Source organism: Trichomycterus rosablanca, chromosome 22 (genome assembly GCF_030014385.1).
Source record: "Trichomycterus rosablanca isolate fTriRos1 chromosome 22, fTriRos1.hap1, whole genome shotgun sequence".
NCBI lineage: Eukaryota > Metazoa > Chordata > Actinopteri > Siluriformes > Trichomycteridae > Trichomycterus > Trichomycterus rosablanca.
The window spans coordinates 9301901-9322565 of NC_086009.1; the positions used below are offsets into that span (position 1 = coordinate 9301901).

General features: G+C 41.6%; 1 protein-coding gene across 3 annotated transcripts; it reads left to right on the forward strand.

The window, feature by feature from the left end:
* The first annotated feature begins 3306 nt into the window (after nt 1-3306).
* asb16 (ankyrin repeat and SOCS box containing 16) lies at nt 3307-13652 on the forward strand. Of its 3 annotated transcripts, none has more exons than XM_062984767.1 (7): nt 3307-3649; nt 5214-5561; nt 6723-6990; nt 10505-10913; nt 12202-12285; nt 13230-13343; nt 13436-13652. In XM_062984767.1, the coding sequence occupies exons 2-7, from the start codon at nt 5225-5227 to the stop codon at nt 13619-13621; spliced, it is 1398 nt and encodes a 465-aa protein (XP_062840837.1). In that variant the 5' UTR covers nt 3307-3649; nt 5214-5224; the 3' UTR covers nt 13622-13652. The 3 variants fall into 3 exon arrangements, with proteins under 3 accessions (XP_062840837.1, XP_062840838.1, XP_062840836.1); XM_062984768.1 differs by lacking the exon at nt 3307-3649 and adding an exon at nt 3698-3811; XM_062984766.1 differs by lacking the exon at nt 3307-3649 and having other exon boundaries at nt 4731-5561.
* Nucleotides 13653-20665: the final 7013 nt, after the last annotated feature.

The following is a 20665-nucleotide window of genomic DNA, read 5'->3' on the forward strand; positions in this document are numbered from 1 at the left end:
TACCACAGGTGTACGGTGCACTGGATGGTACACACACTTCGCATTTCGGCGATGCGATATTCTAACTTTTCCACCTCGTTCAAGCATGAAAACTTTTTTTGCGATATTTGGGTCTTTTTTCGAATTTTGAGCTTTTCCATCCAGGGTTTTTAATGTGCATTTTCAAAACTCTAGTAAGACAGCAAGGCAGCTCACAAAGTTTTCGAACACACCCATTGTGTCTAATCAGTTGAATATACCATTTACATTTATATTTTCAGCATTTAGCAGACGCTTTTATCCAAAGCGACTTACACAATGAGCTGAACACAATGAGCAATTGAGGGTTAAGGGCCTTGCTCAGGGACCCAACAGTGGCAACTTGGTGGTGGCGGGGCTTGAACCGGCAACCTTGTGTTTACTAGTCCAGTACCTTAACCACTGAGCTATCACTGGCCCACAGGTGGACAATTTACCACAGGTGGACAATTAAATTGTAGGAACATCTCAAGCAGTATCAGTGAAAACAAATTGCACCTCAGCTCACTTCTGGGTGTCATATCAATGGGTGTGCACACTTGTGTCATTGTCATCGTGTGTCATTGTATTTTGTGTAGACTTTTGTTACAAAAATGAACTCAATCTATTATAGAATGAGTCTGTAATGTAATAAAACCTGGAGAAGGTGAAAGGGGTGCGCAGACTTTCCGGCTTGACTGTATCAATCACCAGATGTAGAAAGTAAATAGAAATAGACCTGAACTGTGTTCAAAGCTGACGATGGCACACCGATCTGCTGGTTTTAAGTTGATGGATGTTATCTCTCCTCCTCCATTCTTCTCCCTCAGAAAATGGATCTGTAGTTTATCAACCAGCCTGTCAGGGTCCATGTTGTCAGGAAATCCTCGAATATATAACGTGCGTCCCATTTTCGCCATCTTCTGGATGACCTAATACAAACGAATACAATAAGATTCATTATTATTCTGTAAACTACGATTTAATAAAATACGTTTTTAAGAATTTTATCAAACATTTCCTGTGAAAAAATGCAGCGTTCACACGCATTGTTAAAGGAAGTTTGGAACAATACCTTCGATACAAAGCGAGCTAATCTGTATTATCGACAGATATCATCAACAACAATCATAAACAGAACCGCGACAGCATTCTTGTTACTTGATGACACACTTTATCTGTAACGGAAACACCATATCCATGCTTTATCCATTCTAACGCCACTCTTTATATGTGCACACAAAACAAAAGTGAAACTAAACTCGAAGCTGAAGCTACAAACAGTTCTGGTGTGAAAGGCGTTACTTCCACTGTTATGCAAATATTCAGTCCATTTTGGTCTTCGGAACTTAAAGGTGTGCTGGTCAGTATTAATTCTTTATATTTTCTATTACCCAAAATTGTAAACATTGTAAACATAGTAACGAAGTCATAAAACAACATCTGGAAACACCGGTTTATTTACATTAGTTTAGAGGTTCAAGAGAGTTCACGAGAGGCTTTCCTGTCATTTCAGCTATATACAAGTACATACTGAAACGAGACAATGGTCCTCCAGGACCAGGGTGCAACAAAAAGTGCAAGGCAATACAATAAAAAGAGTGTAAATAAGACAAAAAAAGGGCAAATAAATTAAAGCTTAAATAATTAACATCTTAAGTCATCTGTCAGTTTGCCCTCACAAATAACTTTGAACATGGAGACAGACCAGCTTTACCATTAATCATAAAATGAAGTAAAGCTTCACACTAACAATTTAATTCAGTCTTCATCAGATAGCATTTTATTTTAGCAGCAGATCCAGAATAAAGATTGGCATCGGGGCTGATGTGCAATGAATAAAGAAGTACAATTAAACAATTTGGGAGATACAATAAGTGCAATCACAATTCACAATTTAAAAATGACATTACTTACTTGTCATTTACTTGTATGATTTTCCCCCCTTTGTAGATGCTTGATGTTTAAATTTGGTCTGGGTGGCCCTAATTCTTAAGTTGCTAATTTATCCTGATTACTACGACGACTGAATGGCATTTCCCTTAATGACACGATGGAGTTTCTCTGAACTGAGGTGATGGTAGTCATGGTGACGGGATCACGACACCAGGTTATGTGTGACGCAAGCACGTAAGTGCGAGCCCTCCCGGAACCCATTCAGAATGTATCGCAGCGCCTGCAGTTCGAAAAAAAGAGCCTTAACATGAGTCTATGAGAGCAATCCTGCATCTTGGTGTTCTGCTGCGATATACAGTATCTTCTAAAACACAATGTCATTTCCAATGTGTTCAAAATGTTCAACATCTTTTGAATCATAGTGATTTTGGTGATGCGGTGGGTAGCACAGCATAAAGGGCCTGGGTTTAATTATCTGATTAGTAGGCCAGGGTCCTTTGTGTGTGGAGTTTGTATGTTCTCCCTGTGTCTGAATGGGTTTCTTCCAGGTGCTCCAGCTTCCTCCATGCAGTCAGGCCAACAAGAGCTACTAAAAACAATTCTAACAAAGTGTGTGGGTCTGCCCTGTGATGGACTGGTGACCTGTCTGGGGAGGTTTTTTTGAATGATTAAATGAATGATTTATATAATCGTCTGAACCTTCTGTAAATGCCACTAATGGGTTAACAGTCTGTGTAATATATAATGTAATATATATACACTATATTGCCAAAAGTATTTACTCACCCATCCAAATCATTAAATTCAGGTGTTCCAATCACTTCCATGGCCACAGGTGTATAAAACCAAGCACCTAGGCATGCAGACTGCTTCTACAAACATTAGTGAAAGAATGGGTCACTCTCAGGAGCTCAGTGAATTCCAGCGTAGTACCTTGATACCAGTTTGGGGATAGCCCCTTCCTGTTCCAACGTAAAGACATGAATGAGTGAGTTTGGTGTGGAAGAACTTGTCTGGCCTGCACAGAGTCCTGACCTCAACCCGATAGAACATATTTGGGATGAATTAAAGCAGAGACTGCGAGCCAGGCCTTCTCATCCAACATCAGTGTCTGACCTCACAAATGCACTTCTGGAAGGATGGTCAAAAATTCCCATAAACACACTCCTAAACCTTGTGGAAATCCTTCCCAGAAGAGTTGAAGCTGTAATAGCTGCGAAGGGTGGGCCGACACCATATTAAACCCTATGGATTAAGAATGGGAAGTTCATAAGCGTGTGAAGGCAGGCGAGCGAATACTTTTGGCAATATAGTGTATAATACAGTATAATATAAAAATACAAAATATAATCACATTTGGATACACTGTTTAATACTGTGCATAATCTATTATATATAGATGAATAAAATAATATGCACATATTTTATATGTAAATAATTTGTTTTTTTTCCAAAATCAACATGTTATTAGACAAACGTGTTGCTATAGGTAATGTCAACAGAACTCCAACCTAAACTCCTAACTTGTAAATGAATATGTAACGTGACCACAAAATGCTGGAGAAATACTGCAAATAAATAGCATGATCTGCTGTACTTAATACATTCAATCTTCTGCATTGTTTGTGTATTTATCTGCCCTCTATATGTAGTGTAGTGTCATTGCAGAAGATATCTGCTCCCCGTCTATTCTATTAATACCGTGGAGTGGACCGAGTTCAGCAAAATGTTGTGACTTGGTGTGGAAGGTCACACTGTAAGTACCATGTTTTAATTGTATCAATACCAAAATAACAGTCTGATATTGAGCACAGAAGGACATTTCTAAGAAGACTAAAGTATATGAGTATATGAGACTTGCCTTGTTGGACAGAGCAGAAGGTTGCAGAGGTATTTTCTTTCTACCCCTGAGCTGAGGGTGAGTAGGCCTTGTTTTTAAATGACAGCTCACTCTTATTTAGTCTTATTTATTCTTATATTTCTGACTTATTTATTAATGGAAGTATATTTTGAGTTTTTTTGATCAAGAACTGCATACTTGGGAAACAAAATACACTTCATAACTATGCACTTTATGGTCGAAAGTATGTGGACACCTGGTCATAGCTTGTTGGACAACTTATTTTTATGTCTTTGCTTGTCTGGGCAGGTTTTTTGATGAACAAGAAGGTCTGACTTGCAATCAGTGTTCCATTTCATCCCAAAGTGGTTTAATAGAATTGAGGCCAGATATTTTGTGTAGGCCAGTGTTTTTACCATGTTTTGGCGGCTTTTCAGATGTACAACTTGTTGTCAATATTACAAAAACATAGTGATTATTTAAGTAAGCTGCTGTATATGGTTATTACTTACAGCTAAAATAACTGTATACATTTAATTTAATTTGTTAAAACGTTTATTAATTTATTTATTGCTATTATTAGCTTTATTTATGCATTTCCTCCCTTTTTCTCCCAATTTAATGTAGCTAGGGCGGCACGGTGGCTCAATGGGTAGCACTCTCGCCTCACAGCAAGAAGGTTCTGGGTTCGATCCCCAGGCAGGACGGACCGGGTCCTTTCTGTGCTGAGTTTGCCCCGTGTTCTCCCCGTGTCTGCATGGGTTTTCTCCCACAGTCCAAATTAAAACATGCAGTCAGGTTAATTGTGTGTGTGTATGTGTGTCTGCCCTGCGATGGACTGGCGGCCCGTCTAGGGTGTTACTGTGTGCCTTGCGCCCATTGAATAGCTGTGTTAAACTCCAGCAACCCCCTCCAACCCTAAATGGATAAGCGGTTAAGAAAGTGAGTGACCCTGATCGCATCTGGTTTCACGCATGAGGCCAGTCCAGCGCATGGAGAGTCACACGCTGATCTCCACGCTCTTTCACTTTCTGTACAGCCACCTTGGGCTACTAACCAGGGTCCTTGCACAGCGTTAAAGACCCCACCACCACCAACTTTTTAGTCCTGTCTTTTCCCATCAAACAGACTAGTGGGCAGTTTTGTCCACTGCATTCAGCTGACCTGTAGCAGAGCTGAATCAGCTGAGTCCGGTGCAGTACAGTATTATCATGGTGCCACCTAGAAACTGTGTGAGGAGCACACCCTGTGCCAATTTCAAAGGCTGGAAACACTAAGTGAGCCCATGTTTATATGACCCATGTTACTGTGCGGCCCAGAATTTAATACTGTAACTAGTAACTGTAAGAGTTACTAGTTATTAACTGTTAGTAACTGTAAAAGTTAGTAGGCATGAGATACAGCTTTGAGTTGACAGTTCGGCCAGTTATTAAATACACTTGTATGTCTTTGTTGAATGTTCTTTCTTGTTTTTTTCCAGTCAGTCCTACAATGTCTCAGGACACGTTTGCCTTCACGTCGGCCACACTGCGCTCTCTGCGTCTGGAGCAGGAGCTGCAGGACTGGGAGGAGACGCGCAGGGCACTGGCACACAGGAGGGTGATAAGTAGACGGCCACTGCCTGCCGCACCGCGCCTCAGACACGGGACGGAAAAGATCCAGACAGTACGAGCAGATCCGCCTCAGATCCGCTGCAGAGATTCTTCCGTCCACAACACGTTCATGTATGGAGACATAAGGGGGGTGTACGCTGTGCTAAAAGAACCCGGTATGGTGAATGCACTGATGGAGACCGTACAAGAAGAGATGGTGTGGACTCCAGAAATGGGTAGAGATTACAATACCTACACAAACACACACAAATTCTAAGAACAGGTGTATAACATAGATAAATTAGATGCTTCCAAGGTTGTGGCAACAGTTTGGGAAAAGCATGTCTGTTTCAGCATGTGTGTCCATATAAATTTATGATTTAGTAAGTTGGTGTACCCCAACTTACCCCACTGCCTTCCACAGAGCCCTGACCTCAACCCCATTAAACACCTTTGCACACCAGGCCTTTTTATTCATCATTATTGCCTGACTTCACAAATGATCTTTTGACTACATTAACACAAATTCTCACAGACACACTCGAAAACCTTGTGGAAAGCCTGCTTTTGGGTAGGCAGCTCCAACAAGGAATAGGACTAAAAAGTCCAACAAGGTCATGCGCAGGTGTTCATACACTTTTGTCCATGTACTGTAGGTAGACATGTAATAAACCTTTTATTAATATTCAAAACACTGGCAGGCTGAGGTCAAAACCAGACAGGAACTAGATAGGAAATAGCAACACCACAAATACGAGAACACTATTAGACAAGACCAATAAAAAACATAAAGGGCGCCCAGGTGGCGCAGCAGAATATTCCATCATCAACTTCAGAGGAATCAAACTAGACCACAACAAGTACTAATTTTACAAAAGGTGGAGCAATCCAAGTCCTTTCAAAAACCAACAGTTCAAAAACATGCAGTCAGGTTAATTGGAGATACTGAAGTCTCCCTAGGTATGAGTGTATAAATGTTTGCCCTGTGATGGACTGGTAACCTGTCCAGGGTGTTGCCTACTTTTCGCCCAGTAAATCAGACCCACCATAACCCTGAATTGGATCAAGCGGTGGTAAGACAAGACAGACAATGAATGAATGAAATTTCACCAACATGCACCAATCCAACTCACTTATACTCATTAAAATCTACTTTTGTTTAAGCACTGTAAATGACAGTCACAATCTCTACATTAAAATACAAATATAAATAAATATCTATCTATCTATCTATCTATCTATCTATCTATCTATCTATCTACATACCTACCTATCTATCTATCTACATACCTATCTATCTATCCATCCATCCATCCATCCATCTATCTATCTATCTAGTGATAAAACTGCCTCAGTCCTGACTTTTCTGAATGTATTTTTCTCCTTTCTAACGGCAGGCATGTGGACTTTATCCTCCAAAGTAAAGCAGACGTCTCCTCTACGCCTGGCTGCCAGCAGAGGGCACAATGGATGTGTAGAAGAGCTGTTATTCCGTGGTGCTGAGGTGGATGCTGATCCTGGTGGTCAGACAGCCCTCCATGATGCCTGTTCTGGGGGTCACCACACCTGTGTGAAGCTACTGCTAGAGCATGGAGCTGACCCAGATGTACTCACTGCCGATGGTAATGCCCCGCTTCACCTCTGCAACAGCGCTGAAAGTTACCCGTGAGTGCAGACATCTGACATAGTAAGATCAAGTAATATGTGAAGCTGTGCTCAAAATATACTCCAGTTTGTAAATAAATATATATGTACTTTATATATATATATATATATATATATATATATATACAGTGTATCACAAAAGTGAGTACACCCCTCACATTTCTGCAGATATTTAAGTATATCTTTTCATGGGACAACACTGACAAAATGACACTTTGACACAATGAAAAGTAGTCTGTGTGCAGCTTATATAACAGTGTAAATTTATTCTTCCCTCAAAATAACTCAATATACAGCCATTAATGTCTAAACCACCGGCAACAAAAGTGACTACACCCCTTAGTGAAAGTTCCTGAAGTGTCAATATTTTGTGTGGCCACCATTATTTCCCAGAACTGCCTTAACTCTCCTGGGCATGGAGTTTACCAGAGCTTCACAGGTTGCCACTGGAATGCTTTTCCACTCCTCCATGACGACATCACGGAGCTGGCGGATATTCGAGACTTTGCGCTCTTCCACCTTCTGCTTGAGGATGCCCCAAAGATGTTCTATTGGGTTTAGGTCTGGAGACATGCTTGGCCAGTCCATCACCTTTACCCTCAGCCTCTTCAATAAAGCAGTGGTCGTCTTAGAGGTGTGTTTGGGGTCATTATCATGCTGGAACACTGCCCTGCGACCCAGTTTCCGGAGGGAGGGGATCATGCTCTGCTTCAGTATTTCACAGTACATATTGGAGTTCATGTGTCCTTCAATGAAATGTAACTCCCCAACACCTGCTGCACTCATGCAGCCCCAGACCATGGTATTCCCACCACCATGCTTGACTGTAGGCATGACACACTTATCTTTGTACTCCTCACCTGATTGCCGCCACACATGCTTGAGACCATCTGAACCAAACAAATTAATCTTGGTCTCATCAGACCATAGGACATGGTTCCAGTAATCCATGTCCTTTGTTGACATGTCTTCAGCAAACTGTTTGCGGGCTTTCTTGTGTAGAGACTTCAGAAGAGGCTTCCTTCTGGGGTGACAGCCATCCAGACCAATTTGATGTAGTGTGCGGCGTATGGTCTGAGCACTGACAGGCTGACCCCCCAGCTTTTCAATCTCTGCAGAAATGCTGACAGCACTCCTTCGCCTATCTTTCAAAGACAGCAGTTGGATGTGACGCTGAGCACGTGCACTCAGCTTCTTTGGACGACCAACGCGAGGTCTGTTCTGAGTGGACCCTGCTCTTTTAAAACGCTGGATGATCTTGGCCACTGTGCTGCAGCTCAGTTTCAGGGTGTTGGCAATCTTCTTGTAGCCTTGGCCATCTTCATGTAGCGCAACAATTCGTCTTTTAAGATCCTCAGAGAGTTCTTTGCCATGAGGTGCCATGTTGGAACTTTCAGTGACCAGTATGAGAGAGTGTGAGAGCTGTACTACTAAATTGAACACACCTGCTCCCTATGCACACCTGAGACCTAGTAACACTAACGAGACACATGACATTTTGGAGGGAAAATTACAAGCAGTGCTCAATTTGGACATTTAGGGGTGTAGTCTCTTAGGGGTGTACTCACTTTTGTTGCCGGTGGTTTAGACATTAATGGCTGTATATTGAGTTATTTTGAGGGAAGAATAAATTTACACTGTTATATAAGCTGCACACAGACTACTTTTCATTGTGTCAGTGTCATTTTGTCAGTGTTGTCCCATGAAAAGATATACTTAAATATCTGCAGAAATGTGAGGGGTGTACTCACTTTTGTGATACACTGTATATACAGGGGTTGGACAAAATAACTGAAACACCTGTCATTTTAGTGTGGGAGGTTTCATGGCTAAATTGGACCAGTCTGGTGGCCAATCTTCATTAATTGCACATTGCACCAGTAAGAGCAGAGTGTGAAGGTTCAATTAGCAGGGTAAGAGCACAGTTTTGCTCAAAATATTGCAATGCACACAACATTATGGGTGACATACCAGAGTTCAAAAGAGGACAAATTGTTGGTGCACGTCTTGCTGGCGCATCTGTGACCAAGACAGCAAGTCTTTGTGATGTATCAAGAGCCACGGTATCCAGGGTAATGTCAGCATACCACCAAGAAGGACAAACCACATCCAACAGGATTAACTGTGGACGCAAGAGGAAGCTGTCTGAAAGGGATGTTCGGGTGCTAACCCGGATTGTATCCAAAAAACATAAAACCACGGCTGCCCAGAATTAAATGTGCACCTCAACTCTCCTGTTTCCACCAGAACTGTCCGTCGGGAGCTCCACAGGGTCAATATACACGGCCGGGCTGCTATAGCCAAACCTTTGGTCACTCGTGCCAATGCCAAACGTCGGTTTCAATGGTGCAAGGAGCGCAAATCTTGGGCTGTGGACAATGTGAAACATGTATTGGTCTCTGATGAGTCCACCTTTACTGTTTTCCCCACATCCGGGAGAGTTACGGTGTGGAGAAGCCCCAAAGAAGCGTACCACCCAGACTGTTGCATGCCCAGAGTGAAGCATGGGGGTGGATCAGTGATGGTTTGGGCTGCCATATCATGGCATTCCCTTGGCCCAATACTTGTGCTAGATGGGCGCGTCACTGCCAAGGACTACCGAACCATTCTGGAGGACCATGTGCATCCAATGGTTCAAACATTGTATCCTGAAGGCGGTGCCGTGTATCAGGATGACAATGCACCAATACACACAGCAAGACTGGTGAAAGATTGGTTTGATGAACATGAAAGTGAAGTTGAACATCTCCCATGGCCTGCACAGTCACCAGATCTAAATATTATTGAGCCACTTTGGGGTGTTTTGGAGAAGCGAGTCAGGAAATGTTTTCCTCCACCAGCATCACGTAGTGACCTGGCCACTATCCTGCAAGAAGAATGGCTTAAAATCCCTCTGACCACTGTGCAGGACTTGTATATGTCATTTCCAAGACGAATTGACGCTGTATTGGCCGCAAAAGGAGGCCCTACACCATACTAATAAATTATTGTGGTCTAAAACCAGGTGTTTCAGTTATTTTGTCCAACCCCTGTATATAAATATATATCTATATATATATATATATATATATATATATATATATAGATATATATAGATATATAGATATAGATATAGATATAGATATATATAGATATACGTATATATATAGATATATATATATACTGTATAGATATATATATATAGATAGATAGAAGATGGAGGGAGGGGGGGCGGACGGACGGACGGACGGACAGACAGACAGATAGATAGACAGACAGACAGACAGATAGATAGATAAACAGATACACAGACAGATAGATATAAAATATAAATAGTCAAAAATGTTATTTAGGCAGGGAGGCTGTCCAAACTGGAGGGGTGCCAAATATTTTTTTTAGGTTTTCCAGAGGTGACACAAGACCCCCCATATTTACCAAATCTTTGCTTCAGCTCCCAATTTCAAAGTATTTTATAATACAATAAATCAACCTCAGATAATCTTTATATAATATTCTGGGTGTGATTGTGTCTTAGCTGTGCAGAGCTGCTGGTAAGCATGGGCACTAATGTGAACATGACCCAGCAAGACTCGGGTCTGTCTCCTCTGCATGTGGCGTGTCGGAGAGGTCTGGAACAGCATGTGGAGCTGCTGCTGGCTCACGGCGCTGATGTGACTGTGCAAAACCGCGAGGGTGAGACGCCCCTGAACGCTGCATGTGCAGGTGCAGAGAGGCCCGTGGAGACTCCTAAATACCTGCGCGTGGTGCAAGGACTGCTAAAAGCCGGAGCACATGCACACACCGCCGGAAAGAAGCGACACACAGCCCTGCACAACGCCTGCTGTAACTGCAGCTATCGCATCGCAGATCTGCTGCTGCAGCACGGAGCACAAGCAGGCGCAGCCAACGCCGCTGGATACACACCCATGGACTGCCTGTTGCAGGTGGGAAAGAGGTTTAGAGGCATAAGAGACTTGTGTTCCCAAAACAATGAGCTATTTACCTAACTTAAATGTGTTGGATTATTCTAAGTAACTAGCAATGAAAGTCTTTCTCACCCAAAATCACAAAAAAAAAAACCTCTATGCCAATGTACCATGACGGATCTGTTCTCCCAAGGCGGTTCCGTTGTGAGTTAAACAAATAAAATAAACATGCTGGCATCGCATGTCAGCAAAAAATAGCAGGTTTGTCAGCAGAGGAGTTGGCAAATGAGAGGGAGAAACCGTGATATATAGAAAACCTTCCACCTGGAGCAAATTAACACTCATGAGGTGCAGGTGATTGATAATAAGAAGAAAGTGACACATCAATCATGTGCACCTTTGTACCCCCTTCACTGTTCAATTTATCAGCTCCACTTACCATATAGGAGCAGTTTGTAGTTCAACAATAACTGACTGTTTTCACCCTGTTCTTCAATGGTCAGGACCCCCACAGGACCACCACAGAGTAGGTATTATTTAGGTGGTGGATCATTCTCAGCACTGCAGTGACAATGACATGGTGGTGGCGTGTTAGTGTGTGTTGTGCTGGTATGAGTGGATCAGACACAGCAACACTGCTGGAGTTTTTAAATACCATGTCCACTCACTGTCTGCTCTATTAGACACTTCAACCTAGTTAGTTCACCTTGTAGATGTAAAGTCAGAGACGATCACTCATCTGTTGCTGCTGTTTGAGTTGGTCATGTTCTAGACCTTCATCAGTGGTCACAGGACGCTGCCCACAGGACGCTGTTGGCTGGATATATTTGGTTGGTGGACTATTCTCAGTCCAGCAGTGACAGTGAGGTGTTTATCAGCATCATACCAGCACAACATACACTAACACACCGCCACCATGTCAGCGTCACTGCAGTGCTGAGAATGATCCTTTACTTAAATATTACCTACTCTGTGGTGGTCCTGGGAGAGTCCTGACCATTGAAGAACAGCATGAAAGGGGGCTAACAAAGCATGCAGAGAAACAGATGGACTACAGTCAGTAATTGTAGAACTACAAAGTGCTTCTATATGATAAGCAATGCTTTTGGCAAGCCGGGCGCCTACACAAACATTATTGGCTATGTCTGAGCAAGGGGTGCTTCTTGGTGGAAGCCGGACCCATGAAAATGTATATGAAATATACAGTGATTATACTGGTATTTCGGACCTAGTCAGTGCAATTAAACTCGCCTCAGCCTAATTAAATAGACTGTTAGAGTGATAGTTTCTCTCTGCTTTGTTATAGGTGGTGGAAGATTATCCAGATCAGCATCCAGAACTAATTGCTTGTGTACTTCTCAACCATGGAGCAAAGCCCCCATCTCCTAAAGTAAGTAAGCACTCTGGGTCCTAGTATGCCATTTTTACAGTTTGATATTGAAATATTATGACTATGTTATCTGTGTATTTTAATTTATATTTTTACCCAACCTCATGTGGCATTATTTGCAAAACTTTGAACCTTTATTCCAATACATCTAATGTGATCCATTATTGGATGGAATATAACAATGCACCAACAATGTTTTAACATAATTTCCATGGAAATGCCTAAATAGATATGTTTAAAGTCATAAATGTACAGACACCTGTTAGAAACATGTGTATGTTATATCAGTATTGGGTTTTTAATATGTTCTATTTTAATTTAATTAAATAAATTACAAGTGCTGAGATCCAAGTTCAAATGTCAGCTATGCTATCAGCTGGGGCTGAGTACTATGGTTTCCTTCCATTTACTAAAACATGCACAAACAACAAGGTCGTTAGACTGCACTAGATTGCTGTAGATGTTAATAAGTGAACATGTGAATATCTTTGTGTTGCCTTCTGATAGCTTGTCTGTCCATAGTGTAATTCTGCCTTGTGTCCACCACAACTGATCAGGACAATTAAATATCCATATATTGGACACCTAGGTGGCACAGTGGGATATTCCGCTAGCACACCAGTGCCGAGATTCTGAACTCCTCAGTTCGAAACTCAGCGTTGCTACCGGTCGGCTGGGCGCCATCTGGCAGGCATAATTGGCAGTGCCTTCTGCAGGGTGGGGACCAGACTATGTGTGGGTGGGACCTTCATACGCTGTGTAAGGACCCTGATTGGCGGAAGAGACACCTGTGCAGAATGCAGGGCTGTGCACATGTCGGAAGAGGCATGTACAGCGATGTGCTCTCCTCGGATGCAATCTGTATATGTATATTGAGGTGGATGCTCTACAACAGCCATTATTCATTGATCATTGACTTGTAAGTTTTTTGTTTTACTCCTTAGATGCTTAAGCTGTGTCTCCTCTCACCTGCCACACTAGAAGTGATGCTTAACTGTTACCCAGTAGTGCCAGCCTGTGAGGAATGGCTACAGGACGTCCCTGCTGAACTACTAAAGGTTGTTTGTTATTTCCATTACAAAGCAACTTTTCCACTTTATATATTGTATATTAAGTTGTGTTTTAATCACATCATGTATTGTTTCCATAGGAACATAAGACATTTTTTGACTCGGTTTGGAAGATGATAGGTCAGCCTCGGACACTCCAGCACCTCTGTCGGTGTTCCCTGCGGCGCCACCTGGGCGCACAGTGTCAGTCGGCAATTAATAAGCTAAACATCCCATGTGCACTTAGAGAATACCTGCTGCTGCGCGTTGATGGAGAGATCAACTGAAATAACTTGAATAAATAATAAAAAATCTAAAGTTTTATTTATTTTTCTGTCTGTAAGTAAAACTGGCACACCCGAAATGTAATATTTTTTTTATTTTTATGAATTAATTGTTTCTTATGTAATACAGGCTGCAACTATTTTGAAAGACAATCATAATTTCCCAAAGCTTTCGAATTTGTTCCAGTTATTAATCGCGATTGTTTTACTTTTTGTAAATGGTATCCCCTCATCTGCCTGTTTGCAGCCACTTCTTTTCACCTGCCAGTGTGGGTTCAGACAGAGTGCTGTATGTAGAGTCACACTATGCAAATCATCCACTACTCATGCAGGAGCCTCGACCAGACAGCAGAGCCTACATGTCGGCAGCGGCAATGAGGAGAAACCCTGTTGCCCTCCCTCAGGCATGATCAATAGTGTCTGTTAGCCACCTGGACAGGTTGATAGCACCATAGAGATTTAAACTTTACAAGTATGAATTAGGGTTGCATGATCCCCAGAAACACTGATTTTACAAGTTGTCCTGGTCCAGTCTGCTAATGAAGAAAGCTGTATAAAGGCAAATTCAGTCTAGAGTATCCCGGGCTTTGGAATAAAAAAGGATCCTGTCAAAACATCCAAGACTAACAGTAAGCTTAGGTAACTATGGTTTACCTTCAGATATCAGCACTGGATCTATTGTGACCCTGAGCAGAATAAAACTTGTTACTAAACATGCATAGTAGTAAGTACATAGTGTTTAAAATCCCCATAGACAGTGGTAAACCAGATACAACTGTACCAGTATCACCTGTATTGCTATTATACTCTCATACCAGCAGTACAGAACTTTGTGATGCTTATTATACTATATGATGCTTATACACACTACCATGATGCTCTTATACCAGCACCACACGCACAACCATAATACTTTTATATGTGCGGTGGTGGTGGTCATATGGTGCCCCCTTTTTAGACATGGACAGATTAGAGGCTGCTTATACGTTGTGCATAGTGGCAGATGGGCCACAGTCAGTAATTGTGCACCCAAATAAGTAGGTGTTCCTAAAATATAAGCAATTATAGTAATAAAAATGCACTTCTTAGCATAAAAACCGAAGTTAGATAAATAGGAATGAATGTAGATGTGCACTGGATCTATCGTGACCCTGAGCAGACTAAAACACTTACTTAACATAAATCAATATGGTGTTAGTAATTAAATAATAAAAATTGCTTCAAAAGGATGATAATGGTTTCAGGTGTTTAGAGTGACTTGAATGTGTATTACTGAACGTAAGAGCAATGAAAGCTGAATATAAGAAAATGATGAATGTACAGTATATTAATTGGGGACAGCAAAAGTGACTAAATATAAAAAGACCACCTTAAACAGTCAGTATTGGAAACAGTAATTCGTTCTTACGAGTGTTACCAGCATGTTTTTGAAGATATCATATGCACACTAAACCCCAATACTGTTAAGGTAGCAAAGGTATTCTAAGAGGATGCAGAGCTCTTTAATAAAGTACCTAGGCTGCTGAAGGCTGACACATACTGGTAAAGGCATCTAATAAGCTTTGATCACTTGGGACTTTACAGATCACCATACGAAAAAAACTATTGGTTCTTAAAACTGGTCTAACTGGTTCTTAAAAACTATTCCACATATTTCTATACATAGTACTTATGGGTGAAAATGAATATTACCTTGAATGTAAATGCACTTGATTGTAGATACACACATGTAGATGTGATGTTTATTATAACACATGATTGTAAGACTATTGACCTTGTTGCCTGTCTGGTCCATCTACAAACCCCAAATAAGAAAAAACGGGACAGCATGGAAGCATGAGGGTGCATCTGTTATTCTTTGGGCTCGTGTTGGGCCAGCCAGTGGCACAGAAAATAATGCAGAGATAAATGAAAGAATGATTTCCACCAAAATATTAACAAACTATAACAGCGAGTCACACAAGAAGCAGCTAAATAACTATCCACATCACACTTTTAATTCACCTACTTTAGAAAATTCAGTTTGAAATTTTTGAAACAGCCCCCACAATTCACTGACTGGAACGTCATTGGGCAGATCTTAACTAGAACAGAAACCCTTGAATTTGATGCAAGTCTTGAAATAAAGTAATACATTCATTCATTGTCTGTTTTACCAGATTCACTGAGCGAAAGGTACGAAACACCCTAGAGAGGTTGCCAGTCCATTCAAAGGCAAACACACACACATTTTGTATACACAATTTTGTATCTAAATGGATGTCTTTGGACTGTTGGAGGAAATCAGAGCACCTGGAAGAAACCCACACAAACAAGAGGGAGAACATGCAAACACAGAAAGGACCCAGAACCCACCAAGCTACCCTAATGTATTACATTCATGGCCAAAAATATCAGCACCACTGCACTTTAAAAAAAACGTACCACGTCTACAAATTTACTGCCTAAACGACTTGTTCGAAACAGGGCTGCACGGTGGCTCAGTGGGTAGCACTGTCGCCTCCCAGAGATGTTCACAAGTCACAAAATATGAGTCCGAGTCGACTCACGAGTCTTTAGGCTAGAGTCCGAGTCGAGTCACGAGTCTTTAGGCTAGAGTCTGAGTCAAGTCACGAGTCTTTAGGCTAGAGTCCGAGTCAAGTCACGAGTCTTTAGGCTAGAGTCTGAGTCAAGTCACGAGTCTTTAGGCTAGAGTCCGAGTCAAGTCACGAGTCTTTAGGCTAGAGTCTGAGTCAAGTCACGAGTCTTTAGGCTAGAGTCTGAGTCAAGTCACGAGTCTTTAGGCTAGAGTCCGAGTCAAGTCACGAGTCTTTAGGCTAGAGTCTGAGTCAAGTCACGAGTCTTTAGGCTAGAGTCCGAGTCAAGTCACGAGTCTTTAGGCTAGAGTCTGAGTCAAGTCACGAGTCAATATAATAAACATATATTGGAAATGTAGCATAGAAATAAACAAATAATATGCAAGTTCAGATAAAAAACGAAAACAGACTGCATTTACTTCGTGCCTTTACTTTCCTAGTACCAGTTAAAAGCTTAAACTGATACGTTTTGTTTTCATTGCAAATTACGGCACAGCGGCCAAAATCCAAAACACAGCAAAAAATCCATAATACTGCTTACCTTAACTCAGTGCTTCACAAACTTTTTCTGTCACGCCCCCCGCCCCATTTACAACAAAATGCTGACAAAAATAGGCCAATTTTAACGTTGAAATAACTTCAAAGATCATGAATGTTCCTTTCCCCTTTATATCAGTCATTTCTGTTGTACTTGACTTTATCAAACCACTTTTTGACATCACTGGACTGCTCCTTCAATCAGTCTGCTATTTCAAAAAAAATTTAAATGAATTAAAATTTGCAAACAAAGTTCAATCTGTGCCAATTTGTGAGAGTTCAAGTCTTATCACTGTATTAGTGGCGGTTTTTCTTCTTTATCCCTCTTTATACCTCTCCATTCTGTACATCTAGACAAAGGGTTTACACACTTTTGTGGCTTGAGATCTACTGTTTCAGTCTACAGGTCATCACGATCTACTTTTTAAGGTTGGCCTCATCATTTTTTTTTATTTATTCAATTCAGTTCCTGTATTGATATTCAGCTTTACAGGGCAAGTGACTGAATAATCACGCTGACCTTATTCTGATGATTTGCTCTAAATGGTGTCAGTCAGGTTTATCTGGACAGGAGCTGCTGATGCTCAAGCAGTTTTTCAGGTGTTCATCAGTAAGGGTGGACCCATATTTAGACTTCATTATTTTCATGTGAGAAAAGGCTGATTCACACAAGTAGGTTGATCCGAAAAAGCTATCAAATATGTGGAAGTTCTAAATTGTCCAGCAGAGGCCCTCGACTTCATTTGAATGTCAGATTGTTGGATTAAAATTTCTCCATCAGAAAACGTTCTAGATTAGCGCTGCTTCATGCGGGATGAGGCGTAGTCATGGTAACAAACCGCAAATTAAACAAACAGTGGCCACATTTCATGTCAGTCACGATGAGCTGTTTGAATGAGGAACGATGTACCAGCGTGTACTGTGTGATCGATGTATTGGGCTCCCCGATCTAGACTCTCTGTCAGAATGAATCCTGACAGACCTGAAAACACGGTTTGTTTATCGTCCACCGTAAAAAAAATTCCGACGTTAAAACATTGGTTCCGCACCTAATGTCAGTCAGACCAAGGGGGGCGCGCCCCACACTTTGGGAACCGCTGCCTTAGTTTATGTTGTTCCAGATGCTATTAAATTTATAACCGTGTGTTCTCCCATTAGGAATATAATCCGTTATTTTGTAAATGTGCTTATAATTAAAAACCTGTTATAAAACGGATAGTTCCGGTCCTAAAATCTGATTGGCTGAGCCGCGTTCGACACGCACACCTATGACCACCTCACATCATTCCATATTAATACGCCACTGAAAAGAAAAAGTGAATGTTATGTTCGCCCTCATGTTGCCTAGCAACACTGTTAACGGACTACGTGATTTCGTGGAAGAATGCTTTTTTTAAAGTGTTTTTGTAAATAAAAACATTTATAAATTGAACATTGTTGTATTTTATTATATTTTATGTTGACCGCCGTTTTATAAAAGCAATAAGCCACTCGAGACCGTGCGTTACTGCCATGATTTTATCACGTGAAAGACATTTTAGATGACAACCTTCCCCTTGATAAAATCGCAGTAACGCACGATCTCTCGTGGCTTATTGCTTTATTAAAAACATATACCGTTATTAGAGAGCAGAAAATGACACGATCAGAATTATGTCGGATCTTATGTCGATATTCGCGATAACACACGACCTCAAGTGTTCTATTGCTTTTATACAACAGTTTTTACAAAATAAAGAAAGAAAATAAACCAAAGAAGCCCTGAATTTCATATTGAATATGCTTTAATATTGACAATACCTTCCGCCAAAAAGTAGTTCCATAACGAATGAGTTGCTGCTATGCAACGGTAAAAAAAAAATTCCCTACCCTGCCTTAACACAGTAGTCTAAAAAAGGCATATAGTTTAACACTACAAAGCAGACATCCCAAGTTGCAAAAACTCATTTCAGGGAGGTAAGAAGAACAAGAAGAAGAGGCAAGAACCTCCGAAGGGAAAAAAAGAAATAAAAAACCTCTTGCACACACCAAAGGATACAGTGTATCACAAAAGTGAGTACACCCATCACATTTCTGCAAATATTTCATTATATCTTTTCATGGGACAACACTATAGAAATAAAACTTGGATATAACTTAGAGTAGTCAGTGTACAACTTGTATAGCAGTGTAGATTTACTGTCTTCTGAAAATAACTCAACACACAGCCATTAATGTCTAAATGGCTGGCAACATAAGTGAGTACACCCCACAGTGAACATGTCCAAATTGTGCCCAAAGTGTCAATATTTTGTGTGACCACCATTATTATCCAGCACTGCCTTAACCCTCCTGGGCATGGAATTCACCAGAGCTGCACAGGTTGCTACTGGAATCCTCTTCCACTCCTCCATGATGACATCACGGAGCTGGTGGATGTTAGACACCTTGAACTCCTCCACCTTCCACTTGAGGATGCGCCACAGGTGCTCAATTGGGTTTAGTCCATCACCTTTAGCTTCAGCTTCCTCAGCAAGGCAGTTGTCATCTTGGAGGTTGTGTTTGGGGTCGTTATCCTGTTGGAAAACTGCCATGAGGCCCAGTTTTCGAAGGGAGGGGATCATGCTCTGTTTCAGAAAGTCACAGTACATGTTGGAATTGATGTTTCCCTCAATGAACTGCAGCTCCCCAGTGCCAGCAACACTCATGCAGCCCAAGACCATGATGCTACCACCACCATGCTTGACTGTAGGCAAGATACAGTTGTCTTGGTACTTCTCACCAGGGCGCCGCCACACATGCTGGACACCATCTGAGCCAAACAAGTTTATCTTGGTCTCGTCAGACCACAGGGCATTCCAGTAATCCATGTTCTTGGACTGCTTGTTTTCAGCAAACTGTTTGCTGGCTTTCTTGTGCGTCAGCTTCCTTCTGGGATGACGACCATGCAGACTGAGTTGATGCAGTGTGCGGTGTATGGTCTGAGCACTGACAGGCTGACCTCCCACGTCTTCAACCTGCTGGACACCATCTGAGCCAAACAAGTTTATCTTGGTCTCGTCAGACCACAGGGCATTCCAGTAATCCATGTTCTTGGACTGCTTGTCTTCAGAAAACTGTTTGCGGGCTTTCTTGTGCGTCAGCTTCCTTCTGGGATGACGACCATGCAGACCAAGTTGATGCAGTGTGCGGCGTATGGTCTGAGCACTGACAGGCTGACCTCCCACGTCTTCAACCTCTGCAGCAATGCTGGCAGCACTCATGTGTCTATTTTTTAAAGCCAACCTCTGGATATGACGCCGAACACGTGGACTCAACTTCTTTGGTCGACCCTGGCGAAGCCTGTTCCGAGTGGAACCTGTCCTGTAAAACCGCTGTATGACCTTGGCCACCATGCTGTAGCTCAGTTTCAGGGTGTTAGCAATCTTCTTATAGCCCAGGCCATCTTTGTGGAGAGCAACAATTCTATTTCTCACATCCTCAGAGAGTTCTTTGCCATGAGGTGCCATGTTGAATATCCAGTGGCCAGTATGAGAGAATTGTACCCAAAACACCAAATTTAACAGCCCTGCTCCCCATTTACACCTGGGACCTTGACACATGACACCAGGGAGGGACAACAACACATTTGGGCACAATTTGGACATGTTCACTGTGGGGTGTACTCACTTATGTTGCCAGATATTTAGACATTAATGGCTGTGTGTTGAGTTATTTTCAGAAGACAGTAAATCTACACTGCTATACAAGCTGTACACTGACTACTCTAAATTATATCCAAGTTTCATGTCTATAGTGTTGTCCCATGAAAAGATATAATGAAATATTTGCAGAAATGTGAGGGGTGTACTCACTTTTGTGATACACTGTATATATACAGTACAGGCCAAAAGTTTGGACACACCTTCTCATTCCTGTGGTTTCTCTTAATTTTTTTTAAATTTTCTACATTGTA

Excerpts from the sequence above, each read along its gene's own strand:
- asb16 (XM_062984766.1), top strand. The coding sequence starts at position 5,126 with ATGAGATACAGCTTTGAGTTGACAGTTCGGCCAGTTATTAAATACACT. Across the intron at positions 12,286-13,229 it reads CAAAGCCCCCATCTCCTAAA|ATGCTTAAGCTGTGTCTCCT; the intron begins GTAAGTAAGCAC and ends TTTACTCCTTAG. Across the intron at positions 13,344-13,435 it reads TCCCTGCTGAACTACTAAAG|GAACATAAGACATTTTTTGA; the intron begins GTTGTTTGTTAT and ends TTGTTTCCATAG.